Source organism: Grampus griseus (assembly GCF_964374135.1).
Source record: "Grampus griseus genome assembly, chromosome: 2".
NCBI lineage: Eukaryota > Metazoa > Chordata > Mammalia > Artiodactyla > Delphinidae > Grampus > Grampus griseus.
The window spans coordinates 24,178,179-24,195,657 of NC_139018.1; the positions used below are offsets into that span (position 1 = coordinate 24,178,179).

Sequence of the window (17,479 nt, forward strand, 5' to 3'; positions counted from 1 at the left end):
GTTCATTTATATGGAACATTTGCCACCCAGAAGTGGATTTGGGCTTCATTAGTTTGTCATCCTGATAATATATCTCCCAAGAAAGAAGGTTAAACCAGCTAACACCTTTAAAATTTTTAGAAGGATGGGACAAACAAGTAAATGAAATGTAAGAGGCTATCTCCTTTTCTGAGTTTGTTCCTACAGAAAGACCCTAGCAAGGAAAGCAGCAAAAAATCAGGAGATAATACTGCGAATCATGTGTGTTAGATGCTCAATCAATCCAGTTTTGTCTTCCTGGTCCACAGGAAGACTGTTATTTCCCAGTTGCCTCTGAGTTTAAGATGGAACCATGTCTGACAAAATATAAGCGGAAGCGATGTATGGCATTTTCAGGCAAGGCAATAAAACATATTGCATAACTATCCAAGCTCTCTCTCTCTTCCCTATGGATAGAACGAGAGGTGAAAAACTCCAAGGTTGTTGAACCCAACTCATGGAAGAATCTTAGTTGCCTGAATTACTTCTTTGAAGAGAGCTGACCAGGAGCGCTGCTCAACTGGCATTGGACTTTGCCCGAACAAGAAAGAAACCTTTTTTGTTGAGCCATTGAAATGCTGGGATTGTCTGTTGTAGCTTATCACCCTAACCAATTATCCTAGTTGCTTAATTGTTATTTAATTGCCTTAACTAATATGACACACTATAGAGCTCAAAGTATATTTCTTCCTTTCTTCCTTTTATCACCTAGTTCTACTCTTTCCCTCATGCCCATCTTTCCTCTTTCTCCTCCTATTGCCCTACTTCATGACTCCAGCTAATGTGCACTTCTGAGACAGAGGAAGAAATGCGTGAGTAGTATTCAGCCTGTTCCTCCTTAAGACCCTTCTTCAAGAAGTGGAATATTTGAATGGAATAAGGTAAAAATAATAGTCTGCCATTCTTTATTCAGAAGAGCTAGAATGTATCTCAAGTCTTTGGTTAAAATGTTGCATTATTACCAAGAGCAATGCTTTGCCCACCCTCCTTAGGGGGAAAAAAAAAAACCTACAGCGATAAATGCCAAGAAACAAATGTCAGAGTTGGCAGCCACCCTGTGGGTCATGAACTTTGCTTTCATTTTCTGAAGCTTTTCGTAGTGGAGAAGTGCATTCTGGTTGCTCTAATGCTTTTTGTCCACCCCTGAGAGTTGTTTTCCCAAAACAACAAATTACCATTTCAATTCATTTTCAAAGTCATTATCCAGGTACCCTTTCTTCCTTTTCCGCATATAGAACAAATGCAAGGAAAGAAGAGAGGACCTGCCGCAATTCCGAAACCACACCCTGGGCCACACTCAGCCCAAACCATCACCCCAGCCCTTCAGCTTGTAAACCCCAGTTCCCCCCAACTCCACTGTCAAAAAATAAAATAATTCAAATAAAAAACAGCTCATAAAACAGTAAACAAAATAAAGTCAGTTTTCTTTTTTTTTTTAAAGAACAAAATGAAACTTGAGGGAAAACTTACTGGAGTTACAGTTTATCCTGATACAGTCTAGATGGGGAAAAATAAATGAAAGATGAAATTGCATCCTTCAAGGTAACAGCTGCAGACATCCAAAAACAATCAGTCCACCCTTCCGGGGACAGACACACGCAAGAAATGTGGCCATTTTATATATATATATACAGTATGCACAAGTTTAAGGGTGGGTGTATATGTACAGTATATTGTTTAGTAAAGTTGGATACATATATATATACACACACACACATATATATATACACGTATGTATAGAGATATATACTGGTATACATATATATCCACAATAGACACCGAGTAGGCTTTTTTTTTCTTTCAAAAATCCTATTCACTTATATAAAGTATTTCAAAACTGGACTTTGAAATATTAATTTTGTTAAACTTGGAAAATACTGCAAAAATTTCCCCACCAAATGTAGGTTTTAGTTTGTTTCTCTCTACAACTGGTTTTTCTTAAAATTTATCTTTAATAGTACCATCAAGACAATTTTTGTTTTAGTATTTCAAAGATATATCACCAGTCTGACATATCATATCATTTTAACAAATCTGTCCATGAAGTTTCTCAGTGCAGTATTTAACCCTTTCTCTTTTTCTAAAACCAAACTCCCTCCACCCTCTCTCCTCAGGTCAGGCCCCAAATGCTATAGAAATTTATGCAGGCAGATTTGCCGTTACCCTCAGAGGTAAGGAAAGGGTTAACACCACCTGGTCATTTTCTGTCATAAAATGGCCACTTGCAAACAGCTAACCGCACAAACACCCATCCCAGATTTTAGAGAGGCGGGCTCGGGTGCTGGCTAAAAGGAGTTGTATGATATTATCATAATTGATTGGGGTCTCTGCTGTAGTTTCAAAGGCCCCCAGACCAACCCCCTCATGAAGCCCATCTCCGTCTTCCTGCCTGAATGCTCAGACTGAATCAAGCGCCCACAGCATTTGAGGAGAAGGCGAGACAGGCACATGGGGAGGAGGTCTTGGGCACCTTTGACATCCTACCTATTTCCCTCTGTGATCCTGCATCTTGAAGAAAGAAAATTCTTTTTTTTTAATGGGAAAGAGAGGGAATAAAGGGTGGCTAATTTTCTTGTGCTGGTCACCAGACAAGGTATTTTGTGTCAGAGATCAGAGTATCTATCCTTTTATTAATATCTGTTTGGAGTCAGGGACACACAGCATAAAAGGTATAGAGCAGAGTCAATGGGTGTTAGTAGGGGTTGGGAAGAATGGTCAGAGAAATGTCTCAGGTTAACTGTTACCAGGCTTCCCAGTTGATCCTAAGTTTGGTTTTCAATTGTGGGAATTCCTATAAGAATTTGTTTAAAGCCAGACATTAAAAGGTAGAAGTAAAATGATAAAGAAAGGAGAAAATTACAGGAAAAAAATACAGTTAGAAACTGTGCTTTTCTTCTAGCTAAGGTTAACCCAATAGTTTTGGAGGACTTGTGGAAGATAATGCCACGATTTGAATTTCCTGAAGTAAACCATTTTAAGCACGTGAGAAAGAAACCAGTGGCAAATGACAGGGCAGAATGAAACTACGTGAATCCAGATAGGAGCAATTTATAACACCCAAGCGTTCTGAGGAAGGGGGCAGGAAGCTTATTTGTTCCCCAGAAGAACATCTCTTGAGAAAAATCTGGGTTTGGTTTCGTGCGGTTAGGTTTGTCATGTGTCGTCAACCGCAACAGAAAAGTGGGAGCAAACAGCCCTGGAGCAACTGGTACGATCACCGGACAGAGGAGGCCATGCCCCTGGTGAGGACTGGGGAAGGGGAGGGCAGGGAGGGAGGAAGAAGTGGGGCCTCAGCTGCCGGTTCGCCTACCATCACCCGAGGCTGGAGAAATGCTGGAGAAAAGCCCCTCACTGATGGATTCAAGAAAGAGGGGAAGCAGAAGTATGGGCGTGCTTCAGAGAAGGAAGGGGCAAGAGTGAGCCTAAAGCAACAACCCCAAGAACTTTAAACAAGAAGTGTTTTTCTGCTTTGGTTTCTGTGCTGCTGAGGATTTATTCTTAGTCAAGGACCTGGTCTAGGCAGAGGTGCTGGGCTGGGCTTGTCCTTCTGGGTTCACTCAAGTGATTCCATGAACTGAATGGTGTCTTTAAAACAATGTGAGGACTTGCAGCTTTCAAGACAGCAGACAATTGGGTATGTTAAGTCAAGAAGTGAAAAATTATTTTGCTACTTTACTTGAAGAATAAGTTTGAGGAGAAAAATCTACCCCAGTTCCTTGTTCACAGGGTCTGAGAGGGTGGTCTTGATAGTGATGATGTATTTTTTTTTTTTTTTTGCGGTACGCGGGCCTCTCACTGTTGTGGCCTCTCCCGTTGCGGAGCACAGGCTCCAGGCGCACAGGCTCAGCAGCCATGGCTCACGGGCCCAGCCGCTCCGCAGCATGTGGGATCCTCCCAGACCAGGGCACGAACCCGTGTCCCCTGCACTGGCAGGCGGACTCTCAACCACTGCACCACCAGGGAAGCCCGATGTATTGTTTTTTAATGAAAAAATGAATCAGAAGAACTGACCTGGGAGGGCAATTTCCTTTAGATCTCCAGTAGCAGCCGAAGTCCTCTCTCTGCCTGAGCCTTGGCATGGTATTTGAGGGATGTGGGTATGTGTGTGTGTGCTGTTCATTCTGTTTCAGTTGTTTCATTTAATTTTAGTAAATAAGGAGAAATTATTATTTTCTAAATTGATGAGCTTCAGGTTGAGCACGGAAGAGGTGAATGTTTCTAGGTGTTTTATGTCTTCAGTGATGCATACAGTAAACAGTAGTCTGCAAGTCCATGTTTCCAGAGAGAGAACATCTGGAGAATCTGAATGCAATTAACCAAGCTGCATGGCACTGCCTACAAGCCTCCACCACTGAAGAAGGGCTGCCTGCCTTCTGCTGAGGATTCTTACAGGCCCGTGAATGAGGCTGTACCAATACTGATTGACTTTTCTGCTGTATGGCTCAATTCAAACCAAGCACTAAGAAAAAGATGCCTTCCGTGCATGTTTAAAAGGTGACCATCGTGAAACCAGTTAGAAGTCATTAAGTCTGTCACATCACTGATCCACAGTATTGATCTGTGGAGGTCACGGATAACCCATGATGACTGAGTAGTTTAGAAACATGGGGAGTCCCACCTCTGTGACCTACTTTCTTTGTTTCACATCTATCAAGCCATCATAAAAAAACTATTGACTTATCTCAGAAAGTTACTGTGAGATTAAAATAAGGTTTTCAAAATATTTAAAAATACTATAATAGTAAAAATTATTATTATATCTTTTAATACTAAGAGATAAAAATATGATTGGTCAATGGCCAACCTCAAAGCTTTTAAAAACGTGCTGTGTGTAGCTGGACATTGCTCATGGCTGCTGTTGCCATGGCTGGCTATCTTCAGAAAGCAGGGCCCTTGGAAAAGCCTAGTCCCCTTGATATTTAAGAGACACGTTCCATCAGAAAAATACAGACATTTATATCATGACCTTCTATGTGTGAACAATTTGAAATAAACTGGAATATCATTCGTGCCTGTGCTAGAAAAGAGACACAACTTAAATGGAGGGAGGGATCCTTTGAAATTAGTTTTGGGGATTGTGTACGTAAATGCACACTCTGCTTGGAGATATTTTCACTATAATGAAAAAAAGGGTAATATGAATTCATGACCTGGAGGAAAAAAGCATTTACGAAGGGCTATATTCTAGGGAGGGGGGTAGGAGAACCTTCAAACAAAGCATGAATATGAAGAGTTGTGCACACATGTCCAAGGAATTTAAGTTCAGTTTTCTGTGTTAGGTTTGAAAGAAAGTAAATTCAAACCAGTAATTGTGGTGAACCATACCCTTCAGGGAAAAAAGAAGTGACCACTGTTTCTAGAGAAGCACAGCGCTCTTTCGCCTAAGATGCCTCAACTTAGGAGAGCTACACTGACCATGTGCAGAAAGGAGTCAGGAGGCAAAAGCAGAGTCTTTTAAAAAAGCACACCTTGGGGCTCCCTGGTGGCGCAGTGGTTGAGAGTCCGCCTGCCGATGCAGGGGACTCAGGTTCGTGCCCCGGTCCGGGAAGATCCCACATGCCGCGGAGCGGCTGGGCCCGTGAGCCAAGGCCACTGAACCTACGCGTCCGGAGCCTGTGCTCCGCAACAGGAGAGGCCACAGCAGTGAGAGGCCCGCATACCGGAAAAAAAACCAACAACAAAAAAAAAACACGCCTCCCAGATTTTCGTGACAGTTTAAAATGCAAAAATAATGATTCTAGGAATACACCTGGGATCTATGACTGTGTGTATGTGTGTGTGTGTGAGAGAGAGAGAGACAGAGAGGGAGAGAGAAAGAGACAGAGAGAACCTGTTCATCTCTTTCTTCATCCCCTTTTATCTCCCTCCACCTCCATTTTTCCTTCTAAGATGTGAGACCTGTCATAGTTGGCCTTCTAATCTTACAAAACAACATCTAAAAAGGAAAAAAAAAAAAGTTGTCTGTTTAAAGGCAATGTGCATTTCCCCAGGACCCCACGGGGCTGAATATTCCTTATATCTCTGGCTCTCTCTTACCTTGAAATAGAGAGTTAAAAACTGACCCTATCTTCTTTTCTGTGAGCTAGTTAGGAGGTCACATTTGTTTTCATTTTAGTTGTGGGAGGGTTTTTTTTAATTTTTATTTCTTCTGTTGTTTTTCAGAGAACTTGACAGTAGGCTACTGGTGGTGGTTTCAGGTATGCACTCTGGTTGGTTGGTTTCAGGTGGGCAGGATGGTGTAGGGAGGGGAAGGTGAGGAGGACAGGGGAATGCCAGTCCCTGCAGGCTGCTCAGTACACTCTGTTCTCAAGGCTGTTTGCTATGCGGGCCGCAGGCTTTGGGCCTTTGAAGGGTTGAATACCATCTTTTGATTTACCATGGCTGATGGTGGGGAGGATTGGAAACTCAAGAACACCCACAAAGATCTAGCAAAAGAGAAAAACAAAACCCAAAATAACCAAACACACACATATGCAAACCAAAGAAAAACCAAGAGACACACTGACAACAGAAATCAAATATGCTTGGAAAAGAAAAAGGGCATAGTGTTGTAAAAGCTGCAACTTGGGGAAAAAAAAAAGAGACACACAACTAAACAAGCCACTGCTCAAAACAGTCTTCTGTGTCCTAGAGATTTTTAGGATTGTCGTATAGGCATTTTTCAAGAGTGACCAGTTGACCTGACGGCAGATAAGACTGGTATTGATTTCCCACCTTCCCACCAGGCCATCTAGGGTTGTGTATTGTCCTGCATCTGATACATTTGTCCATCATGTCTTCTCCATGCCTCTGACAAACCACTCCACTGACATCTTTATGAAGGAGTTGTGTATCTAAACATATCCTACATAGCCAAACAAATCAGAGGCTTAGAAAGTTTGAGCGCAGCTGTATCACAATCCTGTCAACACAGGGCACTGACTTTCTACTGAGTAGAATCAGCAGAAATAGAGATTGCTTTTTTTCCTTCCAAAAACCAAGAGGTCCTCACTCTCCATAGAAGATTGATTAGAATCCAGCCAAGAAGGTCAGCAGCCTGAGAGGATGTGAGGCCATAAAAGAGGGACTTCCAAAGTATCATTGTAGGTAATTACAGTAGAAGAACAGGTCCTCTCTCAGTCAAGCTACAAATTTGAAACTGTCATAATTTCTCAACGCTAAGGAAAAATGCATATGTGTTATATAAGAACAGAGTAACTGGTAACAGTGTGACTTAATAATTTTTATCAAAAGGGCCGTCTAGTGAGGGTAGGAATGTCAGGAAGGAAGAAGGGACACATACCAAGAGCCACACCATCCTTCCATGTGTCAGAGACTCTAGACTGATAGAATTTTTCCCCGATGGGACAACAGAAGTAATGTGACTTGTGCTCCCCACTAGGAGAGAGTAAATATAAGGAGATACTAGTGTCATCAAGGCCACCAGAATTTCCCATGGGAACAGTCCTTGCGGAACTTCAAACAATGCATTTCTCATCCCACTCACATGGCTTCGTTCTCTCAAACACCACCCTCCCATTTTGCTTCCATCTCATGCCCTGTCCCTGTCCTCTGCTTTGACTGTTTTGAGTGGTGACCAAGGAGTTGGACTTAATGGGAATGTGCTTGATCAAAAGATGGACCAAAGTAGCGTGTTTTACACAAAGCTAAACGATTCAAAAAACCAAGAAAGGAAACTTAGAAAACAAATCTTCTAGTAAAGAAACCACAACTGTCAGAAACCAGAAATTGACATCAAAACCTCATGCAGAAACAAGAAGGTGTTTGTTGCTGTTGGGATTTATCCTTGGCCTATTAAACAAGAGGTGAGCAGCTTAATTTCAAGAAACAAACGAAGAATTCAGTCAAACCAATGAAAATCAGAAAAGAAAGGGAAGACAAGCCCAAACAGAGTGGCAGAGGGTACTTCATACGATACCTAAGTTAACCATGAGCTTCACGCGCCCCCCATCCAGCTCCAAGCGCAGGGTGTCGGCAGAGTCCCTGGAGGTAGTGGCCACCAGCAGCCCATAAGCTCGCTGGGACATGAAGCGGAAGGACACGTCCTCTGCCTCGGTGTGCATGACCATGGGCATGATGATCTTCATGTACATGCTGCCGTCGTAGCTCAGGATGGACGCCTCTGCAGAGAAGAAAGAGGGTACGGTCAGGATGAAGGATGCCAGAGTCTGCCTTTGCTTCCAGGGTAAGCAGAGTAGAAGGAGAGGGCACCAAATTAGTAGACAGGTGGCTTGTGCTTGCTAGACCTCCACTACCGCTTTTAAGCTGTATGCAGACCCCTTAAACTCTGAGGTTCTATTTCCTCATTTGTAAAAGGCATCTGATGGCACTGGTCCCTGCCCTACCATGCTCACTGACTTGTCAATGGTACCACATGAAATAATGGATGTGAAGGCGCTTTGCAAAAGTGAAAATGCCCTCACAAATGGTAGTAATTCTGTATGCTGTAGACACGACAAAGCAAAACAAGACACTAAACAAAACTTGAGTCCTGTAAATATTTCATGAAGAACAGGAGGGAAGCAGCAGTTTATAATCACCACAGCGAACAAATACATACTTGCCAGAGTGCTGCTAGAAAAAGAAAAGAGCAGCAGCACAGCCAGGCCTCGTAGAAGTTTGCTTGGCCCGTTCAAAGAAGATTGATGGAGCCAGGGCCAGAACAACAACAACAAAAGCTAAGCACACCTTCAGGAACCAGACATTTTACTTTTATTCAAATAGCACTTTTATAAGAAAGGAAGAAGCTCACTTTTATTTGAAACCTTCTCTAGTCCAAACACTTTGGTTATGAGCCCTCCACCCCCTCCAATATGTTATCTCATTTAATGCCACAATGTGGGTCTACCATTCCTACTTTCGAACAGAAAACCAAGGGTCTTAGGGGGAGTAGGTTATCATCCCTAAGTCACACAGTCTGGACTTTTTTTTTTTTTTTTTTTTTGCAGTACGCGGGCCTTTCACTGCTGTGGCCTCTCCCGTTGCGGAGCACAGGCTCCAGACGAGCAGGCTCAGCGGCCATGGCTCACGGGCCCAGCCACTCCGCGGCATGTGGGATCTTCCCGGACCGGGGCACGAACCCGTGTCCCCTGCATCGGCAGGCGGACTCTCAACCACTGCGCCACCAGGGAAGCCCCACAGTCTGGACTTTAACCCGGTATATCCAATACCAAGTCCAGGGCCTGTTCTGTAGCACCATGTGGCTCAAAACGTGAATTTGTTTAATCATTTGTTTCGCAAATATTTTAGAGAACACAGGAAGAGAATATCACTCACATTCCTAGGAAGCCAACTGCCACTGAACTCAGCACCTGGCACTGAAAAGGTACTTACTAAGTATTTGCTACATTCCAATATGCACTATGGAGGGTACAAAGGTGAAGCAGACAACAGCCCCTGTCCTGAAGGGAGACTAAGCACACACAAATAACTACTAGAATATAAACATGGCTAAATGACCCAGCAAAGATATATTGATAAAGCCAGGAGCATTCAGAAGAGAGAGGCTATAGCATGCAGGTGAGTAGAATTGATGTGGCAAAGTCTGAAGCTGGTCTTGATAGATGGGTGGGGTTTTTAATGAAAGAAGTGATGGCATCAGATTTCACAGGTAGATAAAACAGTATCTCTATACACAAAAAGGAAAGAAGAGGGGTATGCTCAGATAATAACAAACTTCAATTTAACAGAAGTGTCAAGCATATTTTAAGAATAGTTATACAAAGGTGCTTTGAGATTAGAAAATCAATGGACTTTGGTAGATACTGGGAAGTAAATGAATAGTTTTAGATTATGAGGTACCACAATATGCTCATTTGTGACTATATACCAGGCACTCTTCTAGGTGTTGAGGACATGACAGTGAACAAAAGAAACAAACATCTTCTGTCCTCATGCATAAAAGGCATAGGAACACGGAGAGACAAGGCAGACCACGTGGAAAGTTCTCAAAATAGTACGTCATCATCATACACCCAACCTGATTTACACAACACACAAAAGGTCCATGAAAAAAACATAAATACACCAGTCATTCCTGGGAATCAACCTTCACCTGGGTAAAATCCATGACATGCTCATAGTTGTATATTATAATGTGCAAACTCCAAGAGGATCACAAACAAATGTGTGACAGTTACAGACACCATCAAAATGAAAAACATATTTTGAAGATCTCTTCTTAGATGAGAAGCATTATCTAAATGTAACACATGCTCAAGATGTAAAAGAAATGTTTATCTCCTGAAAGAGCAGAATCAAAAGATCAATAACAATAAGCTAAAATTTATTGAGCACTTACTATTTGCCTGGTGCTTTCTAGGATTTTACATGCATTAAGATGGCACTTAATCCTCACAAGTACTTCGTGAAGAAGACAATATTATTATATTTTATAGATACCAGGTCACACATCCAAGAAATGGCAGAGCTGGAAGTTAAATGTAGGCAGTCCGATTCTCATGGCTGTATACATAATGATTCTGCCAAATTGTGAGAGAGTTATACTAGGAGCACACCCATGTTTCTTAGCACATAAAGTACATCTATAATGCTTCATGGCAGACTGTGGTGTTCTTGTGTGTGTGTGTGAGTGCATGCACATGCATGCACACGTGTGCACATATATATATACATATATGCCATTATTTAAAGTTGTATTTTATGAACATATACAATTATATAGAGATGATATGTATTTCTAAATAATATATTGTTATATATTACTAGGCACAATGCTGTGTGTTTGTGTAATTATGAACACCATTAATTACTACTGTGTACCTTCTACTATAGACACCCACACAAAAATACACTCCTTTTTAAAAGATGTTAGGGTATTCAGTGAGCCATGAGATGGTTGTTTTGATGCATTCAACTTAAATAATTCCAAAACTAATGGCCACTTTTATCTCTCTGGATATGTACAGTGGCAGAATATATGCATAAATGAATGTATCTTTATGTCAATATTGGTAGTGTCAGAGAACAAATACCAGGTGCATATGTAGTTAAACACCTAATGGTACAAAATAAAGTATGTACCTCAATGTACACCTTTGTGTGTATCTTGGTGAGTATGTTCTACTATTAACATGGTATTTTTAAGGGGAGGGTGATGAAGCAAAAAACTTAATATAGGAATCAGCTGAAACAAAATTTGTTTCAGAATTCATATTAATTTGCTTATAAGATTTCAAACACAAGGGGTACCATGAATGGAATACTATTCAATGGAAAATAAGTCTAAATAAGGAAAGTTATTTGATCTAAAAACTATCAGATTATTGAGTGTTGAAAGACCACATCATGAAATGCTGACATAATAGTACTTACACAGTTCTCCTTTTTTAAATTAATTAATTAATTTATTTATTTATTTATTGGCTGCATTGGGTTTTCATTGCTGCGTGAGGGCTTTCTCTAGTTGAGGCAAGCAGCGGGCTACTCTTCGTTGTGGCACACGGGCTTCTCATGGCCATGGCTTCTCTTATTGTGAAGCACGGGCTTTAGATGCGTGGGCTTCAGTAGTTGTGGCACGTGGGCTCAGTAGTTGTGGCTCGCGGGCTCTAGAGTGCAGGCTCAGTAGTTGTGGTGCACGAGCTTAGCTGCTCCACAGCATGTGGGATCTTCCCGGACCAGGGCTCCAACCCGTGTCCCCTGCACTGGCAGGCTAATTCTTAACCCCTGTGCCACCAGGGAAATCCCCAGTTCTCCTATTTTGTTCCTCTTTTCCTCCTTTACTACTTCCTTTTGTCTTAAGTGAGTATTTCCTAGCATATTATTTTAATTCCTTTGATGGTTCTTAACTAAATAACCAAGTAACTAAGAGCTACTTTCTTAGTGGTTGGTCTAGGGCTTACAACATACATCTTAATTTATCAGAATCTACTTCATATTTGTACTAACTTAATTCCAGTAAGATACAGAAACTTTACTCTTACATAGCTTTCTTCTGGTCCTCCTTTTTGTGTTATTATTGTTATTCATATAATGTCTATATATGTTTCAAACTCAAAAATACATTGTTATAATTATTGCTTTATAAAAACTTCTTATGAAGTGAAGAAAGGAGAGCTCAGATATATTTATAGAGTTTTTTTTAAATAAGCTTATTATTTACCATGTCTGTCTCTCTTCATTTCTTTTTGTGGATTAGCAGTACCATCTGGTGTCATTCCCTTTCTTCAATGTAGCTTCATTCATTTTTTATTATCAAATATATTACAATTCTACGTTATAGGCCCAACAATACAATTTTATATTGTTTTATGTAATTGCTTTTTAAATCAGTTAAAAGAAGAAAGAAAAAGAAATGTGTGATTATACTCTTTTATCATTACCTACATAATTACCCTAACTGGAGCTCTTTGTTTTTTCATGTAGATTCAAATTACTGTCTGCAGTCACTTCCTGAACTTCTTTTAGTAGTTCTTATAAGGCAGGTATACTAGCAATGAATTCTGTTTTTTTGTTTACCTGGATACATCTTTGTTTCACTTTCACTTTTGAAGATGCTTTTGTTGGCTATAGGATTCTTAGCTGATGTTATATTTTTTTCAGCACTTTCAATGTCAACTCACTGCCTTTGGCCTACACTGTGAAGAGACATCAGCTGTTAATCTTATTGTGGGCCTTTGTATATGATAAGACACTTTTCTCTTGCTGCTTTCAAGATTTTCTCTTTGACTTTCAACATTTCTATTATAATAAGTCTGGATGTGAACGAATTCCTTTGTACTGATCCTACTTAGAGCTCACTGACGTGTAAATTAGTGTTTTTCCTCAAATTTAGGAAATCTTCAATCACTAATTCTTTAAATATTTTTTCTGTCCTATTCTCTCTCTCCTTTTTTCCAGGACTGCCATCATACATATGTTGGTACTCTTAATGATGTCCCATATTTCTCTGATGCTTTGTTTATCTTCATTCATTTTTCTTTCTTCTATTTAGACTGTATAATCTCTACTGATCTATCTTCAAGTTTGCAGATTCTTTCTTCTGCTAACTCACATTTTCTGTGGAGCCCCTCTAGCGAATTTTTCATTTAGATCATTGTGCTTTCAAGCATTTTAGATAGATAGATAGATAGACAGACAGAGAGACAGGGATAGATAGGTAGGTAGGTAGATAGGTAGATAGATAAATACTCCCCAAATGATAGAAATTTTGGAATTGAAAAATAGATATATAAATATATATAATTTTAATCTCTTTATTAACATTATCTATTTGATAAATCACTGTTATCTTATTTTGCTTTAATTCTTTAAGCACAGTTTCCCTTAATTCCCACAAATCCCTTTGAAAATATTTATAATAGCTTTGGTGTAGTTGTCTGCTAAGTGCAACATCCGGGCAGTTTCTATTGCCTGTATGTACTCACTCCTATGTATGGGTCACACTTTCCTTTTTTGTGTATGTTTCACAATTTTCTGTTGAAAACTGGACATTTTAGATAACAGATTGTAGCACGTCTGGATACTGCTCTCCCCTCCGTGACCACCACCAGGGCTACTTCTTTCTGTTTGTTCATTCATTTATTTGTTTAATGACTTGGCTGAACTAATTCTGTGACATATTTTCCCAGCAGTGTGAAGGCTCTGATGTCCTTGTTCAGATATTTTTCCATTTTTTATCTTTTAGCCTGTCTTCCTAGGTGTTGTTCCTAGGTTGGTATAAGCCACTTATTGCTCAACTATTATACCTAAGCCCCCTTGGTCAGTTAATTTTTACTCATTATCTGGTGGATTTGTGTGACTTGGAGACTGCTTTCACAGTTCAGTAAGCTTAAGACTTTGCCTCACGTTCAGCCAGGGACTAGTACTTGGAAGTTGCCCCGCCTGTCACTCCTGAGTCGGTGCAGTCTTGGGAACATGCACAGTCCTCCAGCCCACCAAGGATAAGTGTGGTTTTCGCTTTAAGCCTGGTCTCCTAGGGGTATCCCCTGGCTAAAAGCAGCTTATCGTTCAGTCAGTTAAGAGGTTGCACCCTAAGCCCCTTGAGCCAATAGGCTCTTCCTCTTACTGATGGATGTATGTGTAGCTTGGTAATACTTTCAAATCTTTCCCATCTCCTCCTCTAATTAGCTCTGAGTGTATCCCAGCAAATGTGTACAACCCTCTAGACCTCCATGGCTTTCTCTACCCCTGATTCTCTTTGCTAAACTTCTGACATTAGCAAACTTCTGGTATGCCATTTCACTCATTGCTACTAGTATCGTAGATCTACCTGTCCCTTCAAAATTGATAGTGACCAAGATCACCATTATTTTCAAAAGTCCTTTACCCATGAACTTCTCTAATCCTTGTTCTAAACAGCCAGGCAGAGTTGTAGAGCTCTGCATCCTAATAACTTGCATCTACCCCAGAGCAGAACCTCTGTGCCACTACACAACCAGCTGTGTGCAGAAACAGTGGCCCACTTCTCCCTGAGTGACATTCCCATTCTAAAAGTGGGCATGGGAGGAAGATGATAGGTCCTGGTCTTCTCAGCTTGCCCCTCCTAACATGAAACATGACTAAGCTGGGGCAGGGACAATTGGAGCCCCTATATTCTTGACATGCCAAACCTGGGATAGAGCTTCTGCTCTATGAATGGAGATTTAGGAGAAGTGAGGCCTCTTCTTGGCTGTGCCTACCAGGAATATCGCTTCTGCAACATGGAACTGGGGAGAGGTGAGAGGCACCAGTAGCCTGACCATCTGAGGTGAAACTGTAGTCCTAGTGTAACTGGTTGGAGAGGGAGATCCTGTCTTCTTGGCCACAACCACCTGGAATGAAGCTTCCAGAACAAGGAGCAGGGTTGGGGTAGCAGAAGGGAGCAGGTTGTGGTTTAAATACCATAGCTTTCACTTTTCTTAGTGAGATTTAGTAGATCTCTTAAATAAATGTTTCTCCATTTGTTGTATGTCCTTAGAACAATTTTCAGAGATTTTAAATGGTTGTGTGTGTTTTAATAATTTTCACCAATTAAATGGTTGTTTCACTGGGGAGATCTGCTAAGTTCCTCGTCCAGCCATTCTAGAGTTCCCTATTTGGATTATTACAAATGTCTTATATATCTTTTCCCATAAAATTCCTGGACTCCAGATTCAGGTGAGGTTCCCTGGCTGGCAACACTTTGCATTTGTTGTTGCACGTCACTCCTGGAGATTAAGCACACGTTTTGTTCACCTCAACTGGAAGAGTACTCTTGGAGGCTTGGGCTTGTTTTCCTCCAGACTTTGCCCCACATGCCTTTTCCCTTTGCTGATTTTACTCTGTAACTTTTGCTATAATAAACCATGACCATGAATATAATATCTCGAGTCCTGTGAGTCCTTCTAGAGAAATATGCAAATTGAGAGTGGTTCTGGGGACCTCTGATACCCACATACAGTTGTCCTGAGTGTACTGGGGGACTGGTTCCAGGACCCCTTGCAGACAACAAAATCTTCGGATGCTCAATCCCTTATGTAAAATGGCACAGTACTTGCATATAACCTACAAATATCCTCCCATATACTTAAAATCATCTCTAGATACTTACAATACCTCATACAATATAAATGCTATGTAAATAGTGTTAAATACAATGTAAATGCTCTGTAAATAGTTGCCAGTGTGGCAAATTCAAGTTTTGCTTTTTGGAAATTTCTGGAATTTAAAAAATATTTTTGATCTAAGGTTGGCTGAGTCCATGGCTGTGGAACCCAAGGATATTATCAACTGTATTCTTTGTTCTGCATTCACAATGCGTACGATCATTATGTGTTTGTTGTATATTCAAAGATGGTCACTATTCTCACCATGCCTTTTGTCATAGTTTCTCCATTTCTGAGTAATTTTATTTCATCTTTTAAGTGCTTGGATTTTATGGTAACACCTTTTTTATTTTATTTTATTTTTTGTTGTTTTTTGTTTTAAACATACCCATCAGTTTCTTTTTTTTTTTAACATCTTTATTGGAGTATAATTGCTTTACATTGTTGTGTTAGCTGCTGCTGTATAACAAAGTGAATCAGCTATACGTATACATATATCCCCATATCCCCTCCCTCTTGCGTCTCCCTCCCACCTTCCCTATCCCACCCCTCTCGTTGGTCACAAAGTATATGGTAACACCTTTTTAAAAAGAACTCACTAGTATTTTTATTACCAAAGTTTGTTCATGTTTGTGAAAGTCTATTTGTGCTCTTGATATTTGAATTACATTGTGGTTGTGTGTAATTCTTGAGTCTCCCTTCATTTCAAGCAGAATTTTATACACTTCGATTTATTGTTCTTGAGATTGTATAATGCCAACATTTCCTCTCATAGGTGGTAAATGATGTAAATTTTGTATAAATGCCTAAGGACTATTATTTTATTCCTTGAAGCCCAATGACATAATCAATACACATCTCAGTGTTGAATATACTATATCTGATTTTCTTAGAACCCATCATGCTATTTTAAACTTTATGGAGTCAGTTCTTTATATTAAGAACAAATTTCTGGTTTGATGCCTTTAGGTAATCTCTTTGTTAAAGTACTCAGTTTTTCTGTTTCCGAGGCCCAATTATCTTGTCTGTCCTCATATCTCTTAGATTCTTTATTATGGATTTCGGCTCTTTGACTTTTCATCAGCATTCACTGTGAAGCATTTTCCTTCTATCAATACATCAATATTTAGCCATGTATTAGCTGCACCCCTGTGGTTACCAACTATTTCAAATAAGTTATGTGATCATATTTTGGCTCTCAGATATTCCATATACAGTCTCTCTTTTCCATTCACTCATTTGTTTTTACTTTTTCTTTGAATTCTTATACCATTAATTAAATTCTCTTAAAATATTCTACAGTGCAAATGAGCTACAGACTATACAGCTCATGGGAAAGTTCTCTGTCCTTTGGTTTGTTTTCTTCTAGATCAAATTCCTTCAGTTTTCTAAGCTATACCTATGTTTTTTGCAATTGTATTTGCCTGATGTTTTCTATTTGCACTGTCATGTCATTGTCTTTCCTGCTCATACTCAGGTGGCTCTGTCCAGTTTCTAGTTGTTCACATATAGTTTCAGCGACTTACTGGCTCCCAGAGTCATCTACAGTTTAATGGCTCATATTTTTAGTTCTATGTACTTTTTTTTCCCTGTAGGCTGAGAGATAGCAATGTGGAAGGAAATGGATGGGAGAAATGAAGAGCTCAGCCGAGACTGTGTGTAACCTTCATTTAGCTTTCAGAGCTGTGCTGTCATTTCTGAAGCTTTGTTAAATGTCCTCTACTCGAAGACAGCCCACCTGGTTGAAGAGTGCATCCCAAGGCCATCGTGGTGGGAATGATACATTAGAACTTTTGAGCCCTTTAGTCCTGCTGACATCTCTTTCGATCCTCAGTCCTGTTGTTTGTTTCTGTTACATGCATTTACCTCTTACAGACATTCCCATTATTCTTCACTCAGATAAGAACATCTACTCAATCTATTTATTTCCCTCTATA

General features: G+C 40.2%; 1 protein-coding gene across 16 annotated transcripts in view; it reads right to left on the reverse strand.

Moving 5' to 3' along the window:
• The window catches only part of NRXN3 (neurexin 3), a gene marked incomplete at both ends in the record, with an annotated part of 1,628,308 nt that overhangs the window by 1,035,126 nt on the left and 575,703 nt on the right, over positions 1-17,479 (reverse strand). For 11 of the 16 annotated variants that reach the window (XM_082647293.1, XM_082647295.1, XM_082647288.1 and 8 more), the window contains 2 exons: positions 1,489-1,515; positions 7,937-8,140. In XM_082647293.1, coding sequence (XP_082503419.1) covers positions 1,489-1,515; positions 7,937-8,140 — 231 coding nt within the window. The remainder of the gene's footprint in view (positions 1-1,488; positions 1,516-7,936; positions 8,141-17,479) is intronic. The other 5 variants (XM_082647291.1, XM_082647290.1, XM_082647284.1 and 2 more) reach the window with 1 other exon arrangement.